The 20,892-nt window shown below is 34.4% G+C and overlaps 1 protein-coding gene across 11 annotated transcripts in view; it reads left to right on the forward strand.

Moving 5' to 3' along the window:
• Positions 1-20,892, forward strand: part of AKT3 (AKT serine/threonine kinase 3) — a 386,997-nt gene that overhangs the window by 146,005 nt on the left and 220,100 nt on the right. For 10 of the 11 annotated variants that reach the window (XR_003794278.1, XM_029227101.1, XM_029227105.1 and 7 more), the window contains one exon: positions 1,095-1,220. Coding sequence is in view for 7 of the 11 variants with exons in the window: in XM_029227101.1 (XP_029082934.1) it covers positions 1,095-1,220 (126 nt within the window). In the remaining 4 variants the exon portion in view is untranslated. Of the gene's footprint in view, positions 1-1,094; positions 1,221-9,379; positions 9,670-20,892 lie in introns of those variants that run through there. The other variant, XM_029227110.1, reaches the window with a different exon arrangement.

The following is a 20,892-nucleotide window of genomic DNA, read 5'->3' on the forward strand; positions in this document are numbered from 1 at the left end:
GAGAGAGAGAGAGAGAGAGAGAGAGAGAGAGAGAGAGAGAGAGAGAGAGAGAGAGAGAGAGAGAGAGAGAGAACTGATAGGATAAGGAGAGGGAACAGTCAAGTGTGAGGTTTGAGCTTCGATAACTGGTGTCAAGAGAAACGGAGAAACGGATTTGTAGGGAAAGCTGAACTGCTTTCAGATTTTTGTAGTGCTGTGATTAAGCACTTGAGATTGAAAAGCCAGGTAGAAATATCCAGTAGAGAACTGAAAATTGAGACCAGGGAGCCTTCCAGCTCTTAGAGTATCATGGAACACCTCTGTTGCTTAAAATTTAAAAGAAGTATGAAGTAAGCAAATGGTGATCCGGTTGTTAAAAATTTATATTTTGGTGACTAGGTGATAGCTTATATCAAAATCTGATAAAATATACATTTATTGACTATTATGTGCTTGGCACTACCATGTGTTCTTAGTTATTACATTTGTGTGTATGAGTGTGTGTATGGTTTTTAAGCTCTATTAACCCATGTTCTTTTATTTCTGTGACTTGTTTACAGCATTTGTACAGTTTTTTTCTCATGCATAACAATAAAATGTTGTTTAAACAAGTTACGATCAAGATTTAACAATGAAAACAGAATTTTTCCCTTTCTTTTAAAAAAATGACACAATTAGTTGTGGTACATGGAAGAGAAACATCTATTTCATGTCCCTCTTATGATAAGTGTTTTTTCATTGAAATTCCTTGATACTGTGTGTATGATTTATTTTCCAAGGCTTTTTAAAACGGCTGAAAATATGCTCTAACAACCATCTGATATGAAAAACTGAACAAAATGTGTACTCAGTTGAATGATTCTCTGAAGAAATAATGGTGCAAATGAATTATCAAAGTGTGAAATCATTAAAAACAAAACATGTTTGGGTTTTTATTGAATGTTAATTGCAGGCTTATGTATTTTCTTTTGTAAACTAAGTTAAAAGAAAATTGCCTATCTGAATTTTTGGAGGCCAGTGTTGTAGGACTTATATTGAACCATAATTTATTTTTCACATAAAAGCTGCTGTTCCTTTTTTCCCCCAGCATTAACATGCATGCTTTCCTCATGTAGGAGAATATATAAAAAACTGGAGGCCAAGATATTTCCTTTTGAAGACAGATGGCTCATTCATAGGATATAAAGAGAAACCCCAAGATGTGGATTTACCTTATCCCCTCAACAACTTTTCAGTAGCAAGTAAGTTAATTATAACTGTTGATTCACCTTGTATTTATTTATTTGTATGGCCTTATGTGTCACATATCATGGGATATATGAAAAGCCTATGAAAAAGTTTAGGTTTGTATTTAATAGAGAAATTTTCCACTTGGATAGAATTTCAGTTCCTTAGCATAGGGATTATCGATAATATGTGGTCTTCTATAATGCAAAATAGTTTAATATTTTTTATAGTTAGAACTTTGTGATAAAAACAATTCCTCAAATACATACCTCAAGTTTTTCTCTATAAAGTGTAAACAAAGACCTTTGAACTTGGTTGCTGGACTGAACTTCCTTGTAAGATGTTGTAGTACTTAGTGCATCTCTAATCAAAGTTTTCTATCATAATTTTAGCTCTTTTGGTTGATTGTATGATAAGAAACAAGTGATTTACGTTAGACATTATTTTCTGGGGAGATTTTATGTTTGTAGTAAATTTTTCTTCCTTACAAATATCTAACAAAAATGTTTGTAATTTAAACTTATTTAGAAATTGTATATTTGCTTGAACATAGCACAAAATAAACTGAAAGATGATGATTATAATTGTTATGACCAGGCTTTCAGATTGTTCAAATTACTGATTAATCAATGAAAGGAGTTTTCTGTGTTAATTTAGGAGTAAAGCATTTTAAAAGTTATGTCAACTTAAAACAAACTTGCGTAAGAGATAAAGTTTGTACCATTGGGATAAAATCTTTAACTAGACACCATTCTTAATTTTAATTTTGGCTGTATGTTGTTATCTATTAGCCACATTTAGAAAAGATATGAGAGAAAATTAAAGCAAAAAATAAATTAAAAATATAATAAATAGCAACATCAGAAAATGCAAGGTAATAAAAATCCTTGAAGATTATAAAAGTCATTTTATCATTATATAGAGCCCCAGTTGTTTTTATGGCTACTTTCTTTCAATTTTTTTAAACAAAAAGGTAAAACAGTAAACCAAAGAGTTTGTGAAATCTTACTTAAAAAAAAAAAATTCTCTGTTTATATAAGTGGATTGTTCCGTAGGGAATTTCATTTTTTAAAAAGTGAGAATACTGTTGTATTTGTGTATTAATTAAGAAAATAATTTTTTCTCTCCACCAAATTTATGGCTTTCTTTCAGAAGAAAATTATTTTAAAAATCCTATTGTCAATTGAAATAATATCTTGTACTTTGTATTGACTTTAAGAATGCATTTTCTTTCTAAAGATCTTTTGTGCAAGCATTTGCTTTAAAGTGATAGAAATTGGCTTTTAAAACATAAGCAACATACATTATCATATCTGACCTAAAGCCAGTATGGTTTCTTAGTTTCTTCTGTTTTCCTAGCAAATGCTATTATTGGTTTGTCTGAAATAATTTATAAAGTATAGAACTCCTGTATCTGCTGATCAAAATGCAGCATTCTTTGACCTTATGAAATTTCACACCTCAACAAGTTTTAAAGACATACTGTATGTCACAGTCTGCCAACATCTGCTCTGACACTTCCACTGGCAGAGGCTGAAATAAATGCTGCACTCTTGAGGAGAAAACCTATTTAGTGACTGACAGTCAACTTATCCATGAAATCAATATTAGTCGACATCTGTAATCTTTATTTGTATAATCAAGTAGTTGTGGATAGTTGACTCAAACTAATAAGTGAAGTTATAGGCCGGCTCCTTAATTTTTGGAAGGGTGTTAATGTGGATCTTACACTAAATAAACTATTTTAAATTGATTATTTTTAACGCCTGACGTATTGCAATTGTAAGTTTTATAAATAATAATTATCTGAGGAAATAATGTGTAGTGAAATGGGCCCTGGTTGAAGAAATAGTTCAAATTTAAGCTCCACCAAAAGCCATGGGTATGACCTTGGGCAGGTCATTCTCTGAGACGCTGTGGTCTTTAGTCCCTACATCAGCATAGTGAGAACATCTGGATTCAATGAATTTGTAAGGCCCTTTTGTCTCTAACATTCTGTGATTCTGAGGGGAGTTTGAGCAGACCCTTGAAGAGTGAGTAGGAATTAAGCAAATTAAAATAGAGGTGAAGGATATTCCAGGCAGAGGGTAACAAAGAATGTTTTCATGAGATATTAAGAGAAGGAACAGTTGGAGCCAGAGAGGGTTACTCCACAAATAGTTTCCCTTTTGTCCTAGCCCACTTTAGTATATGAAAAAAGATACTCTTATATGAAAAAAAGAAACTAGAAATACAAGGTATTTCGAAGCTACTTTGGGAAATGTTACATATACACATGTATTCCATTCATAGCTACAATGAGTCCCCTATTTTTCCTGATAATTAAAAATGGTACTTCAAAAATTAAATCTTTGTGGGTGTTAATGAAATTTTACCAAAATAGGTTTTTTATCCATATGAAAAAAATAAAGTATGAGAACTAGAAGGGACTTGGAATTGATCTTTCCAATCTTCATGAAGTTTCAAATTCCTTTTCTTCTGATTTAAAATTTCCAAACAGATAAGTCTTTATACTAGCTGTTTCTACTTTCCAGTCCACTGCAGCCTAACTTGCTTTCTTATTCACTTGATTGAAACCACTTTTTAGTAAGTTCTCCAGTGACCCCTTAATTGCTAAGACTAGTAGACATTTTTCAGTTCTTTTTTTCCTGAATTTATATCTGGGATATATTTTATACTTTTGATTACTACTTCCTTTTTGGGATGATCTCTCCCCTTGTGTTCTAGGATGCTTTTCTTTCCTGGTTTTCTTCCTTTGCCTATTGCATGCATTTTGATATCTAACTGGATTCTGGCCAAGGGCTGTTCTCACTATGTACCTTCTCTCTGGATGGTCACATTCACATTAAGGTTTCAGTTACTCCTAGTATGCAGCTTGCTCCCACACTTATGTATCTTCAGGGCAGGCCTCTTTTCTGAGCATTAGGGTACTATATTCAACTGACTGCAAGACATCTCTACCTAGATAATCTTTTGTAGTCAGCATATCCTAAGCTGAACTGAAGATAATTTTGTCAACTTTCCCCCTGTAAGTCTCACTACCTCAGTTCTGTCTTGAGCAGAAACCTGCCTTCCATGCCTTTTTTTTTCTTCAAATCTTCTTCACCCCACTCCCAATTCATTTCTAGTCCTGCTGGTTTTGCTTATTTCTTTAACTTACGTCCTTCTCTGTAATCACCCTAGAATAAGCCCTCATCATCTCTGCTATAGATTCTTAACTATAGATCTCTGCCTGTAGTTTCTACCACTCATATTCTTCCTTCACATGACTGTCAAAGTGATCTTTCTAAAATTAAGTCCTAACTATGCTGCTTCCCTGTGAAAGCCCTGCCCTGGATCTTCATTGCCTACTGGATAAAGTCCAGACTCCTTCTATATCACATGAAGATCTCCTCAGTCTGGCCTCTGCTTTCAACTCTTGCCTCATCTCTCTTTTGCTGTCCAATTATACTTTGGCAGCACTGAACTGCTTATAATTCCCTATATAAACTATGCTGCTTTCCTACTCTGAGCCTTTGTTTTTTCTGTTCCCTCTGATTGGAATGTCCTGTCCTTTACTTGCCGGAATAATTTTTTTTTCGTCCTTTAAGACAATTCAGATTTAAATCCCTATCCTCATTCCTTGCTAAATTATTCCTCTCTGCTCTTTACAATGCCGTTATCTTTTGTTGTTATCACGTTGTTTCTTGGTTGTCTTGTTCATGTGTATGTCTCGTCCACTAATCTGTGAGTTATTTTAGGGGAAAAAGCCTAGTGTTATATCTCCTAGTGCTTACATACTAGGGTTTAATAACTGTTTTTGAATGAATGCCTGAAAACATCTAGTCCAGATTTCTTCTTTTTTAGATGAGAAAAAAGAAGCCTTTGAAAATTCAGTGATCTTTTTAAGGTTGCCCTACTAGGTAGTGGTAGTTAAGTATCAAGATTAAAACTCAAATCTCTCTACCATCATTTAGGTGTTATCTCCCGCTCTGCGCTAGCCCCCCAGCCCGCCTCCCCCCACAATTCCCCACCTCTATTCTGTGACATTTTCCCTATGTAGAGCTTTGAGATCTGATTTTGGGTCAGATTCCAACTCTTAAATTCTAAATATCCTTTGGCATGTGGATTGTAAACTCTCCAATACCTATAAAATGCGGATAACAGTATTTGACCTTTATCCTTTTTTGGGTGGAGCAAATGTGAACTATATGTGTAATTGCCTTCTAAATATACTATAGAAATGGAAGTAAAATAATATTTTTTTCAAGGAAATTATATCTCTAATCAGAATTATGGTTAGGTAAGTTACTAATTATATATTGAGATTTATCTTGGCATAGGAAACATTACACTTTGACTGAAAAATAATATAGGATACATACAAGCATTGTTGCAAAGCTATTTTCAAAGGTACATTGAGCACAATAGCTTGTCTACCCAGTTAGTAGACATGGTCTGACATTTTGACAGTTATTAGCCCAACTCAGAAGTGGGAACAAATGCCCAATGGAGAACTTGAACATTTGCCCAGGTCTTGAGGCTCATCCTACTTTTGATCTAATCCTTCCTCCTCACAGTGGTGGGAAGGGAGAAGTGCCAACCTGTGTCCCCAGGAGCACCTACTAGAATTCTCCCTTATTCCATGTTGCAGAAACTGGCCCACTCTGACAATATCCCTTTCCTCTCTGAAACCTTTCTTCTATCTTCTTCTATCTCTTTTAAAAAAGAAATTGGTCAGTCTGAACTTCGTAGGCCAGTTTTAAAAGTGAAATGACATGTTTACTCACTAATCTGTTTTTCTTCTTCTCTTTGAAAGAAAGTAAGGGAATTATGGGACTTTAACCTATCAAAAACCATTTTTACCTCTGAATAAATATTAGACTCAGAGGTTTTAAATGTGTAGAAAAATCAATTGATTCCTACTAATGCTTTCATTGTGGTTGTTCACGGAGATAGAGAAATAGCGTATGACTTGATTCTTAGTCTTACACAACACGTAATAGAAAAGTCTGCAATCTAGAAAAGCAATCCTGTAAATCTAAAATAACCCTATGCTATATAAATGTATACAAGGATTATGAGAGATCAGAATAGCTTACTTTTAAAGGGCTTATTGATTATTAGAACCATACTAGATTCTAAAAGGAGTATAAAATACAATTTTTGTTTGTAGGAATTTATCAGTGACTCTGGAACACATTTGAATAGAGCATATAGCAATGGGAGGAAAAGTGAGATGAATTTTCTAGAAAATAAATGCTGTAGAAGTTGAGAGAGTAGGTAAAGGTAAGGTAAGATGACTAGATAAGAATTTATGCATGAGATAAGGTTAACATGAGCCCAGAAGGACAGGTGATATTTAGGTTTTTGGAAGAAGGAAGACTTTCTCAGTGAGGTTAACAGCATAAGAAAATATGAAGTCTGGAATTAAGGAGTAGCCTGTTTGTGAATAGTATAGGCAATATGCTAGATGGATAGAGAGTTTTTGTTGGAGGAAAAAAGCGTTACGATTAGATAAATTGTAATCAGGTTGTGAAAGATCTTGAATACCAGTTTGATATTTTTAATGGAAACCTGTTGAAAACCATTGGTGGCTTTTGAGCAAACCATTGGTGGCTTTTGAACATTAGGTGTCCAATCACTGTTTGACTAAAAAAGAACCTATATGGTTATAGTGTACAGTAGAAGGCATTCATCCATAGATGAATAGTTTTCTTTCTCTTTCTACCATGAGTCAATCAGTCAGCTAGGGATTGTCTTATTTTCCCTATTTTCCAGTCTCACTGCTATCATCCTAGTTCAGTGCTTCATCATTTCCCCCCCTGGATTATTTTGATAGTCTCTTAATAGATCTCTTGCCTTCAAGTATTCTCCTCTCTGGAGTATTTGGAAGCAATGCATAGGATAGATTCATCTTCAGAAAAAAATCTTCCCTTGCAAATATCATCTTGCTCAGAAGAATCTTAAATTTTCTCCATTTTCACAAGAGGAAGATGAATTTTTTCATATTTATATTTATACTGTATATATTCAAGTATTCCTTTTCTATTACTCCTCAATGTTCCATACATTTTTGGGACCTAAATTGCTAGATTTTATTAGGTTCAATTGCGTGTGGAATTCTAACCCTGCTTTTGTTTTGAGTGATTTTTAGACTATTTTATGTACTTGATCATTTGAAGATTTGGTGCTTTTTTCCCTCTAATTGGGTTCAGATTTTTAGGAAAACAGACAGTTATATCTGGTACTAGGTGCATCTATCTCACTGTAAGGAATGTCTTACTTAAAAATTAAGTGAATTACTATAAATTTAATCAAAATTTCTTCCTATCCTTCATTTTTATGGGTGGTACTATGTTCATATATTTGCAAAATTTAACCCATAAACTAAGTTTAGAATTGGGAATGGAGAGAACCTTTTTTAAAAATCACTTTAAAAGGATATAGTTTTTAGAAAATTTTAAACAGTATAATGCCATATTTAGTCACATATTTCCTTCCTCTCATTCAAGTCACACTTCAATCTGATAAGAAAAAAATTTTCAGTAGAATTTCTACTCCTTCCTCCTTTTTTCTACATTGTACAACGAATGTGCACAAAAGAAAATGTGTAATCCCATTTTAATGGATTTAGAGTTTCAAATCCAGCTCCTCCTCCATGTGAGAACAACCCTCTGTATCTCTGAAAGATTTAATCAGTTACATGTCCTTTATAAACATAAATTTATGTGTGTATCATTTGAGTTTCCTATTAGATAATCTCACGATTTTAATCAGGTGACCTGCTCAGATTTTGGTTAGAGCCTGTATTTCCCCTAATACAGGAAAAGATGATCTCTCACCCCTCTTTTCTGATTTACTCTAGAGCTAATCTATTTAGTTGTAGTCTTTACCTTCTCAGCCCCATTCATCAGCATATAACTTACTATGGGATCTTATGTAGAATCAAGGGAAATGATAAACTTCCAGAGCACAATCACTGTGTATTCTCATTTTAAAATTTTCCTATAACATTTATTATAAGATCTGGTATATTGGAAGGTCACTTGACTTGGAGTCAGTAGACCTAAGTTTGAGTTTTGGTTCTGCTACTTTACTAGCTATGTGACCTTGGGCAAATGGCATAACTTTTCTGATCTTTGTTTTTCTCATCTTTAAACGTGAGGTTATCTACTTCTCAGGATTATGGTGAGGGTTAAATGAGATGATATAAGTGAAAACACTTTGTAAATTATAAATGCTATACAAATAAAAGTAATAACATAAGATAGAATAGGCTCAGTAATATTTTCTTAATTGAGTTAAATGGCAGCCATTTTCCCCTCTCGAGCTAAGTTACATTGGAGTAGGGTGGAAACTACTCTATTGGGTTTTCTTTAAAGACCATTACAAGTTTTAAGTAGAACCTGTCTACAACGAGGTTGAAGTTGAGACCAGCAGCTCTTGTTCGGTTTGGGGAAAATTTTCAGTTTTATTTAATGCCGAAGACTATTGTCTGTAGAGGCTAGTCTTTCTTATAACTAAACAACATGAGCTAGACCCCTAAACCATGCCCATAACCTTTCTGGAAAACGAAGAAGACATCACTGCAGCTGAAAGGGCAGCACCTTTTGGATTGACCTCAGAGGAACTGGGTGCAGACCAAATTCTTTAATTAGAAGTTTTAGTCAGAAGTTTTTTGTTTTTTAATAAAAGTAATAAATCCTCAAATATCTTTCTGACTGTTCTAAGAGGATCCTTTGGTTACCATCCACTGTGGAAAATTTTTAAATTAATTTGGTTCTCCCATTAGATAATTGCATTTTTGTAAGATGGAGTTTGCAATGGGGATTGTTTTTAGGGGAAGCCAGGCAAGGAGTGATCAATGTTAATAGCTTACGTTAATGTGAGGACATAAAAGAGATCCCAGCAGAACCAACCTTACTTCCTCCCTTCCTTCATCCCTTTCTTTTTCCCTTCCTCCCTTTCTCATCTTCTTCCTTCTCTCTCTGCCTCCCTCCCTCCCTCCCTCATTCAACTTCCCCTAAGGTCAGCAATCAACTCTCACTTATCCAAAGATACTTATGTAAAGAACACCATACATGTAATAATTTTCGCTGAATTCTTCTTAAATACTTTTAAATTAAATTGTTTTTAAATATTTTTACCTTTCTTCCTTTTCTCATCATCCTAAGTAACAACCTCACACGCTTTGTTCTGTTTTGAAATTTCTTACCTTATGTACATATGATTTAAAGTGACACAATTTGGAAACATAGGAGTTATCACAATTAATAATTAAACATATTTTTAGGAAATCTAAGTTCAAATGAATATTTAGAAAGTTTTTATTGAGGGTTTATTGTGTTCTCAACATTGTACCAGGTACTGAGGGAAAAAAGAAGGAAATAAGGAAGGAAACCAACCTTTCTTTGAGCGTTACTATGTGCCAGGCCCTTTCACATATGTTATCTCATTTAATCTTCACAACAACATTCTGAGGTAAGTATTATGTTCTCCATTTTAAAGAGACTGAGGGAGATTATGTGACTTGCTTTAGGTCACTTATCTGGCAAATGGCAGAGCTAGAATTTCAACCTGTGTGTAACAGAATGCTAACCTTAAAGCCTGCATTCATTTCATTAATCCACAGAAATATGATATAGCTCTTGGATTTGAAGAATTTATAATCTAGTACCAAAAATATGCCACAAACCCTTGGAGTTAGTATTTTGTGATTGGTATTTTGATGGTTCAGTTCTGAAGTAAGTTTATAATTAATATATTCAGTAAGAGTTTAGGAAAGGGAGGTGTCATTAAGGACTAGATCATCAAGAAAAGCCTCATTGAAAACTGAGATTGTTTGGAGAAATAGTAAGATTTCAAAAGATGGCATATATTCCAGGTAACAGGAATAGCAATAATTTGAAAAAATTATTTCTAAGAAACTTCGGCTGAATCTCTTATTGTTAATTTAAATGGGTATGAAATCCTCAGATATGAATGAAATCTCTAGATGGTATGTTATTTCTTTATCCCTCTATAGAGTGAAAAATATCAAAGGAGAAAGAAGGATAAATGATAGGAATAAATATGGCACTTGAAATATTTAGCAGAATGCCATAATCATACCAGATACTTTGTTTTCTTAGTGCCAGAGTTAGGCATTCGGTCCCCTATTTGCTTACTTGGCGTTTTACATGCAGTTTCTGTAGTAACATTGCTATTCATCTTCCCTTCTAGTAGAATATAAAATAATCTTACTGATGCAAATAAATATTCTATTTTAAAATATCATCTTAAAGTCAATACTCCTTTTTTAGCTAAAAATATTTTGAACTGTAGCTTTTAGCTTGGAAAGGGGCGCATCATCTATCTGTTTATTTTTTCAAAATCCAACCTATTTTGTGTAAGAGAGCTGAGGTGGTGTGAATGCAGAGTGATTACTGGGTGTGGGTGGGAGGATAACCACCTGCAGCCTGTGTGTAATAAGCAGCTGTGGTGGATTTTCATATAATTTTTTAATATTAAATTAATTATTAATAGGTCAATATACTTCAGTTTTTCAAATAAAATTTTACTGAGTGTATAACACTCAGCTAGCCTTTGGTGCTAAGGATCCTTGTACTGTTGTTTTATCTTATTACTGATCCTAGAATTTTCCTCTATGATACCCTTCCATATCTGAAGAGTAAAAATAATTCTTTTTACACACATTTCCGAGTATACTCATTTATCACCTGATTACTTCTATAGATTATTTTTGGTTAAGTTAAATGTAAATAAAACCTAGCTGCCTTATTTGTTTAATATTTGTTTTTTAACTTAATTTTTTTTTCTAAAAAGTAGAGCTTTATGTGTAATTACTTTTTTAAAAATGTAAATTAGGGAATTCCCTGGTGATCCAGTGGTTAGGACTCTGCCCTGTTACTGCTCTGGTCGAGGAACTAAGATCCTGCAGGCTGCATGTTGCAGCCAAAAAAAATCCCAAAATTGTAAATTAAAAAATGATTATATGCCCATTATATTTGCTGCTTTAATCCCATCTTACTTACAATTAATACATATGACATTAACAGAGACTTAAGGAAGTAAAGGAAGAGAACTAACATTTTTTAAGTGCCTACTATGTATGAGGTGCCTTATTTACAGGAACATGACAAGAAAAACATGAAATGAATATTACCTTAAAAAAACCAAACTAAATAGTGAAACTGAGACCTAGAGAGATTAAGAAACTTTCCTAGAGTCTCAAAGTGAGTACATGGAACAATTAACTATGATTTGAATTCTGGACTAACACCCGGCTTGAATGCATTTAATCATAAATGGGGTTCAGAGATGATGACACTCTTCAAGTAATGTATATTCAGTACCACAAAAACTTCGTTATATGTCAAGTATTATTAACAGTAGGTTAATAGCAGACTGTCATTGTTCTCAAGAGGTATATTTTATTTAACTGTGAAATTTATTTATACTACAGCAGAGGGACAAGCATGGAGGTGGTAGCCAGGCGGCTGATTATTTGATAGAAATTTATTATGTAATATTGGGCCAGTCACTAGTCTTTTCTTCTAGAAGTCAATGATTTGCCTATCAGCAGCAGATAATAATTCCTTGGAACATTCAGTGTATTGAGAAGTAATAATAATAATAACCACTTGTTGAGCACCTGTGTGCTATGCACTTTATATATATATTACTAGTCCTGCTGACATTTTTTCAGGATACATAATATCTCTATTTTATAGCTAGGGAAACTGGGCTCATAGAATTTGCCAGTGGTCATGCATCTAATAAACTTTGGAACTGAAAGCTAAACCCACAGCTTTCAGGTGTCAAGGCCAGTGCTTTTTTCACACTACTGCTTAACTAAAACATCTCTGGCTGCTGTAGGGTCTTCAGGTAAGAGGTTTTCTAGCATAGGCAGTTCAGAAGGTGTGGGCTTTCCATGCCCCTAGACTAGATTATATGTTAGCATTATAGATCAAATCTTGTCATTCTCAACTAGTATATGAAAATATATTTCAGAGCTTTTGGATATTTCCATTTAAGGAAACTGAAGCTTAATGCAGAGAATTTAGTAGGTGAAGATTTCAGCCTTCTTCTTCCAATTATATCAAAGAAGTCATAGGAGAAACACTAATTTTTAGAGACAGAATCATCGGATATTAGTACGAATTATATTATCATTGCATTTTTAACAAACTAGATTTGAGGGACACATTTTTTATCCCACTGCAGTTATATACTAAATCGCTGCCTTTCTGTTTTTCCCCCTATATCTTTATGCTATTTTAAAGCATTTGTTATATTTTGAATAAAGTTAAATGAGGCTCAAGGCCACAGTCAGGGGAAGGACCTTTAAGCCTTGGAATTTAGGAAGGATAGAGAGGCATTCTTTGGGGTTGGAAATAATACATAATCAAGCAGATGCTAATGAAAAAATGAAATGCAGAGCATGAAAAAAGAGGCAAGGGTGCCTGTTTGAAAGTTTTATGGAGGAGAGTACATTGCCCCTTTATTACAATAATGTTTCTGCACTATAATAAGGTCTTTCATTGCAAGTTCAGCTTTTTTCATTCATTTGTTTTGTGCTCTGCTTCCTGTTACTAATTGTCAGCACAATGGTCTTCCAACTATGAAGTCTCAGTGTCCTTTTGGACCAATTTGTCATTGTCTTTCTCCCTCACCCCCAACCCGTGCACTATTACTATGGTTGCATTTTTAGACATTTTTAATGTTTTAAAATGGCAGTGCTTTTGAAACATGCCAGAATAGTTCATGCTAATTGAATCATCCAACCAGCAACAGTTATTGCTTCCAAAAGCACACTGATAAAGTTTCTGTCTCTATAGGATATTCTTATAAAGTAATTAAAATATATAATTCTTTATAACATTATTCCATTTGCATTGTTTCCTTTGAGCTTTACAATCGTCCTATGGAAATAGGACATTTTGTTAAAATATTTTTGTTAAACGGTATTATTTACAGATCTACTCTTACCTCCTAAATTCTTTGGGATTTCTGTGCCTTTAGGAACTTAAATTTCTACTGTTTTTCTGCTAATGGCTCTCTATTCTTATAGCTAGATTATTTTACATGACTAAGGAATCAACAATGTTGGCTTAGATTGACAAACCTGAAGAAGTTCCGATTCTGATAACTCTAGTTACATGTTAATTCATGTTAGGTTTTTAACATTTTGGTCAATAAATATTTCAAATGTGCTCTCAGCTTTGTATCAATAATCTAATATTGACAGAAAGACATTTTTCCAATGTAACTTTGGCCAGTTTTCTTTGGGGGAAAACTGTTTCAGTACTCTGCATGTCACCTGTTTCTATCACTTTAATATTGCAGAACACTTGAAAGTGAAATATATAAATACAGCTTGTTATAAATAAATAAAACTTTCCTTCTCTCTTATAAGCAGCTAACATTCCTAAAACAATATGTGACATACTAAGAAGATCCAAGAATTTAGAGCTAGAAAGCCTGGATCAGAGACTCAGCTTTGCAACCTTAATGACTTAATGATTTTGAACAAGTGACTTAAAAATCAGACAGCTTTCATTTTCTTTTTTCTATTTGTGAAATGGAAATGATGAAAATACTTTAGAACTTTATTGGGAGAAATAAGTGAGAAATAATGCATGTAATATCTTAATGTTGTTGTTAAGCTGCTAATAATATGCTAAAATAAAGACTTAGTAGTTATTTATTGAAAAAGAATGAATTTTGGAGAAATATATAATGGAAAGCATAGTTTCCCTATTGACCTAAGTTGGCAAAGATGAGATTTTTTTTTCTATTCTGCTAGAGATGAATGAGCTGATTATCCCAATGTATGCTGTTCATTTGGCTTGCAGTGTATCAAACTAAATTATAAATTAAGTATTTTTATACTGTTACAAAGAGGCAGAGACCTGTTTATGGCTGGGTTGAAACTTTTTAAATAAGTTTGAGTAAGACTAATCAGGCTAATAGTATGTAGGACAACTTGGACAGGGAGAGAAGGCTGGAGAAAGGGAGACCATCCAGGAGGCCATTTCAGGGATCCAGATTTTGGTAATAAATTCTCCGGTTGGGTGTTAGCAGTGAAAAGAAGGGATGGTTTGTTACAAAAGAACTGTTACAGTGAATGTTGCAGACTGGGTTGAAGGAGAATCCAAGACGAGTGAGGATGTGTTTCTTGGATGATTAGGAAGGTGATACAGAAATAAAATGAATGGAAACATTGTGTGGACGTTGTAATTTTCAGTTTGGAAGATTAAAAGAAACACCCTTTTAGATATGTTGAGAATGAGGAATAATAGATCCTCAAAAGAGAGATGCCAGTTTTGCCATATGGAAATGGAGCTCGATGGAAAGGCTGGCACTAGAGGGGCAGGTTTAAGAGTCATCAAACGTCAGGTGATAATTGTGGCAGAGCCATGAGAGAGACTCTGCAGAATGACATCCAAAGTCCTTACCAGGTCATTGAAGGTCTTTTTGATCTCATCTCCTACCACACCCAGAACTTACTTTACTCCAGTCACACTGGACTTGCCATTTCTCAGACATGTCTGTGGGCTCTCTCCAACTGTGGGTCTTTGCTCTTACTGTTCCTTCAACCCAGATCACTCTTTCCACAGATGTCTGCATTGGTTGCCCATTTCATTAAGGAATAACCTTTCTAAATAGTCTTTCTAAAATAGTACCACCTTTCCTGTCATTTTAACTTGTTGCCCTGCATAATTTTTCTTCACAGTACTTATTGTCATCTATTATGTTATAAATTGTTTTAATTATTTATTGCTTGACCACTTATCTCCTCAGTAAAATATAAGCTTTATGAAAAATAGGGACTTTGTTTTCTTCACTGCTGTATTTCCAGTGCCTGGCTTGTTGTCAGGCATGCTATGAGCACACAATAAATATTTGTTTAATGAATATCTAAATTTACTAAGGATAAAATTATCGTTAAAGAAAAGCATAACACAAAGTTCTCAGCATAAGGCAGCAGCTCAGTTCTAAGGAAGAATCCTTAAGAAAGAAGATTAATGAATGGTCAGAGAGTTGCAGGTAAAATCAGGCAAGTCTGTGTCATGGGGGCCTGGGAGAGTGACTCACAGGTAGGGAGCCAGGAGCATCAGAGGCAGCAAAGAAATGAAAATGAGAAAAAGGAAAATGTATTTGATGAGAAGATTTCAGGAGACTGGTAGAAACCACAACTTAGCTAAATGGTTAAGGAACATGTAACAAAGGCCACTCTTGTAAATAATGTCTTCTAAAGGGAAGGAAAGCAGCATTCAATACATGTGCATCTTGCTCTATGTGTATATTTATTGTTTGTTTACCCTGGTATGCATTGATAAGCAACTATGAAGATGAGTAGAAATTGTCACATTGATACATGGAAGCTTGAGGTATTTAAGTTGTAAATTAAAGTTGATACAAAATAAATTGATTATTCTAGTAGTGATACCTTTAAACTTCAATGCCCAATGAAATATTCTGAAGTTTAACTTGTGTTCAATGAGTTTAATTTACTAGAAGGGTCTTTATTTTAGGTATTCAAATATATACTTTATTTTTAAAAAATAATTTCCTTGGACATTTTTGGTACATACTTTGAGGAAAGAATCTAATAGTATTTTGGAAGGAGTTTCTGTTTTTGACTTCTTATCGTAAAAATTTTCAGACATACAGGTAAGTAGAGAAAATAGCTTACTGTACTCTAATGGCTATTGTATTGCAAAACAAACAAACAAACAAAAAGCAGAACCAAAAAATAGCTTGCCTAATGGTATATTAGATGTTTACATGACTCTTACAACTCTGTTAGGAAATGCCTCATGTTATTTTCATTATCTTAAACATTGTCCCACAGTGACCACAGTGTATTTTTACCTGAAATTTCAAGTATGTGGAGGGTATGCAGAGAACAGTTGTTCTAGAAGACTCTTGAAGTATTTGTTTGATTAATTAGAAGCAGGATATGGTGGACCAACAAGATGGAGATATGTTGATGGGGAAAGTGTTAGCTCTAAATGTACTTTTGGTAAATGGTGGTATCTGTGGTGACCATATTCATTAAAGAAAAACATATTAGGAGAAGTTCACGTTAACATGTTGTGATTTCAAATACAGTTTAAATCCACAAGTAGTATCCGTGTTAAAACCAAAGAAGTAAGATTTATGATAATTAAAATGTCAGAATTTGAAATATGTATCATAAAGTTAAAACATCTCCTAGAGTGGAAATAATGTTAGTGACCCAGCCTTACTCCCCTCTTGTATAGAATTTTGTATTTTATAAAATAACTTTTTTTTCTTCTATTTCCTTATATGGAGAAGGATATGTTGACTCTGGGTAATAGGTAAATGATTCAGACCCAAACACTAGAAACATGCAGCTGGACCAATGCAAGTTTGGGAGTCACTTTTCTATCATTAGTAATTGAAAATTTTTATTACCGCTAGCTTTACTGGTATTGCAGTTTGTGAGATCCAGCAGTGAAAACATCCGGACGCTCTGCTGCCCTCCTTGCTGCGTTCTTTCTCTTCTGTTCCTCATTTGAATCCACCTTTCCCTTACATGCCTACTTGGAGAAACAAAAAGTGGCAGCATCAGTATCCTACGAAGGGTAATCCTCATCGCTAACCATCCCTATGGTATGTTCAGAGCCAGGAGCAAATACATTGGGGCCCACCTCCCTGTTCAAACATTGTTATCAGATGAAAGCCTGGATTTCTTTGCAGAAGAAAGGATGTCACAGAAGGGAGAACAGTCAGGCACAGGAAGGTATGGGGAAGGCACAGAGGAGGGAACAGATAGGGCTTTTCATCTGCAGATGATTACTGATTTTTTTTAAAGGCAGTTTTCCTAGCAGTGTATTCTTTCCAGATGAGCATGGAATGTGGATTCAGACAGACCTCGGGTAAATCCTTATACAGTTGCTTACAAGCTATGGGTTTGTGAGCAAGTTATTTAGCTACTTTCAGTCTCAATTCTCTCATTTATAATGTGGAGGATAATAACATAACAGCTCTTAGGTTTGGCCTTCACATGAAATTAACATTTAGAAACCTCTAATCAGTGCAGTGCCCTGGTACATAGTGATCGCAGTACACATGTCCTCTACTGATCTTGCTCTCTACCAGGGTATCTGCCACACCTAAGCTATTATCCCCTCAGTGGAATTAATAAATCTCTTTAAGGTTGATGTGTTGAGTCTTAATTGGGTGCTATGCTTTTTTGCTCCCTGGATAATAAAACCTTTAAATAAAAGAAAGAAATGTTTTTTCCCTCTTTTAAAGAATATCTGTAATAGTATTATATCTGGGGCCTTAAACTCTCTTTATGGTCATTATAACTCAAAGAGCATTATTTAATTTTGTGATTTAATTATAAATAGAATCTATTATTATGTGTTTGTTTTTCACATTGGATGTTAGTGGAACTATTTTTAAAAGAATATAGTTAGCACTTAAAGGGTTAAAGCATTTGAAATAAAACCTAATCTTTTAAATAAAATATGAACAAGTGATGTCTAAAAATTTTTTCGGTATGTATTTTCTTGATTTAGCATCTTGCATTTCCTCTATTTATTTGGCTTTCAGGTTTACAGAGTAATTACAGCTTTGAATGAAATTGGTCATCTGTGGTTCAGAGTGGTCTAAAAGTAAATAGGATGTTTGAAATTCAGCTTAGAGTTTAACTTGATCAGGTGAGTGTAGCTAGTGTATCTATTTAATTTAAATACTTGTGTAACAAAACTTTATTGAAAAATATCACCTACCCATAAAATAATTCAGAATAATGGTAGTAAAGATGATCCAGGATCTCAAGAAAAAATGGAGGCATGGCTTGAGAAGATACAGAAACGTAGGCGAACTAAGGAACAAACAAACAGATGAACAATACAATATCTGAAATTAAAAAAATACAGTAGAAGGAAACAGTAGCAGAATAAGTGAGGCAGAGGAATGGATAAGTGAGCTGGAAGACAGAATGGTGGAAATCACTGCTGCAGACAAGAATAAAGAAAAAAGAGTGAAAAGAAGTGAAGACAGCCTGAGACTGCTGGGACAATGTCAGATGCACGAACATTTGCATTATAGGGGTCCCAGAAGAAGAAGAGAGAGAAAAAGGACCTGAGAAAATACTGGAAGAGATAATAGTGGAAAACTTCCCAAACATGGGAAAGGAAACAGTCACCCAAGTCCAGGAAGTGTAGAGAGTCCCAGGCAGGACAAACCCAAGGAGCAACACGCCAAGACGCATAGTAATCAAATTGACAAAATAAATACAAAGAAAAAATATTAAAAGCAACAAGGGAAGAGCAACAAATAACATACAAGGGAACTCCCATAAGGTTATCAGCTGATTTCTCAGCAGAAACTCTGCAGGCCAGAAGGGAGTGGCATAATATGTTTAAAGTGATGAAAGGGAAGAACCTGCAACCAAGGATACTCTACCCAGCAAGGCTGTCATTCAGATTCGACAGAGAAATCAAAAGCTTTACAGACAACCAAAAGCTGAGATAATTCAGCACCACCAGACCAGCTTTGCAACAAATGCTAAATAAACTTTTCTAGGCAGAAAAGAAAAGGCCAAAACTAGAGACGAAAAAATTCCATATGGAAAAGCTTTGGTAAACGCAAACACACAGTAATGGTAGGAAATTATCCACACACAAATATGATATCAAAACCAGGAATTGTGAAAAGAGAGCACAAATGCAGACGATTAGAAATGCATTTGAAGTTGAAAGACCAGCAACTTAAAACAGTCTTGTTTATATATAGAGTGCTCTATCAAAACCTCATGATAATCACAAATCAAAAATCTACAATAGATACACACACAAAAAAGAAAAAGGAATCCAAACACAACACTAAAATTAGTCATCAGCTCACAAGGGAAGAGAACAAAAGAGTAAGGGAAGAAAAAAGATGTACAAAAACAAACCCCAAACAGTTAACGAAATGGCATTAAGAACATACATGTTGATAATTACCTTAAACGTAAATGGATTAAATGCTCCAACCAAAAGACATAGACTGGCCGAGTGGATACAAAAGCAAGACCCATATATATGCTATCTACAAGAGACCCACTTCAGATCTAGGGACACATACAAACTGAAAGTGACAGGATGGAAAAAGATATTCCATGCAAATGGAAATAAAAAAAAAGCTGGAGTAGCGATACTCATATCAGACAAAGTAGACTTTAAAGGTGAGACAAGAAGGACACTACCTAGTGATCAAGGGATCAATCCAAGAATAAGATATAACAATTGATAATATATATGCACCCAACACAGGAGCACCTCAATATATAAGGCAAATACAGCCATAAAAGGAGAAATTGACAGTAACACAATAATAGTGGTGGGCTTTAATACCCCGCTTTCATCAGTGGACAGATCATCCAGACAGAAAATCAATAAGGAAACACAGGCCTTAAATGACACATTAGACCAGATGGACTTAACTGATATTTATAGAGCATTCTATCCAAAAACAGCAGATTACACATTCTTCTCAAGAGCACATGGAACATTCTCCAGGATTATTCACATGCTGGGTCACAAAGTGAGACTTGGAAAATTCAAGAAAATTGAAATTATATCAAGCATCTCTTCTGACAACAGTGGTATGAGATTAGAAATCAACTACAAGAAGAAAAGTGTAAAATAAGTAAACACATGGAGGCTGAACAATATCCTATGAAACAACCAATAGATCACTGAAGAAATCAAATAGAAAATCAAAAAATACCTAGAGACAAATGAAAACAAAAGCATGACGATCCAAAGCCTATGGGACACAGTAAAAGCAGTTCTAAGAGGGAAGTTTATAGCAATACACTCTTACCTCAGGAAACAAGAAAAATCTCTAATAAGCAACCTAGTCTTATACCTAAAGCAACTAGAGAAAGAAAAACAAACAAAACCCAAAGCTAGTAGAAGGAAAGAAATCATAAAGATCAGAGCAGAAATAAATGAAATAGAGACAAAGACAATAATAGGTCAGTGAAACTAAAAGTTGGTTCTTTGAAAAGGTGAACAAAATTAATAGACCTTTAGCCAGACTCATCAAGAAAAAAGAGGAGAGGGCTCAAATCAATAAAGTTAGAAATGAAAAAGGAGAAGTTACAACAGACACCAAAGAAATACAAAGCATCTTAAGAGACTACTAGAAGCAACTATATGCCAAAGAAGTGGATAACCTAGAAGAAATGGACACATTATTAGAAAGGTACAATCTCCTAAGACTGAACCAGGAAGAAACAGAAAGTATGACCAGACCAATTGCAAGTACTGAAATTGAAACTGTTTTAAAAACTCCCAACAAGCAAAAGTCCAGGACTAAATGCCTTCATAGGCAAATTCTATCAAACGTTTAGAGAAGAGGTAACATGTATCCTTCTGAAACTATTCCAGAAAATTGCAGAGGACGGAACACTCCCTAACTCATTCTAACTCATCATCCTGATATCAAAACCAGACAAAGAGACCACACACACACAAAAAAAATTACAGCCCAATATCACTGATGAACATAGATGCAAAAATCCTCAACAAAAGTACTAGCAATCCAAATCTGACAATACATTAAAAGGATTATACACCATGATCAAGTGGGATTTATCCAAGGGATGCAAGGATTTTTCAGTGTCCTCAAATCAGTTAGTATGATACACCACAGCAACAAATTGAACCA

This window comes from Monodon monoceros, unplaced genomic scaffold (genome assembly GCF_005190385.1).
Source record: "Monodon monoceros isolate NGI ecotype Baffin Bay Population unplaced genomic scaffold, NGI_Narwhal_1 Super_Scaffold_18, whole genome shotgun sequence".
Lineage (NCBI taxonomy): Eukaryota > Metazoa > Chordata > Mammalia > Artiodactyla > Monodontidae > Monodon > Monodon monoceros.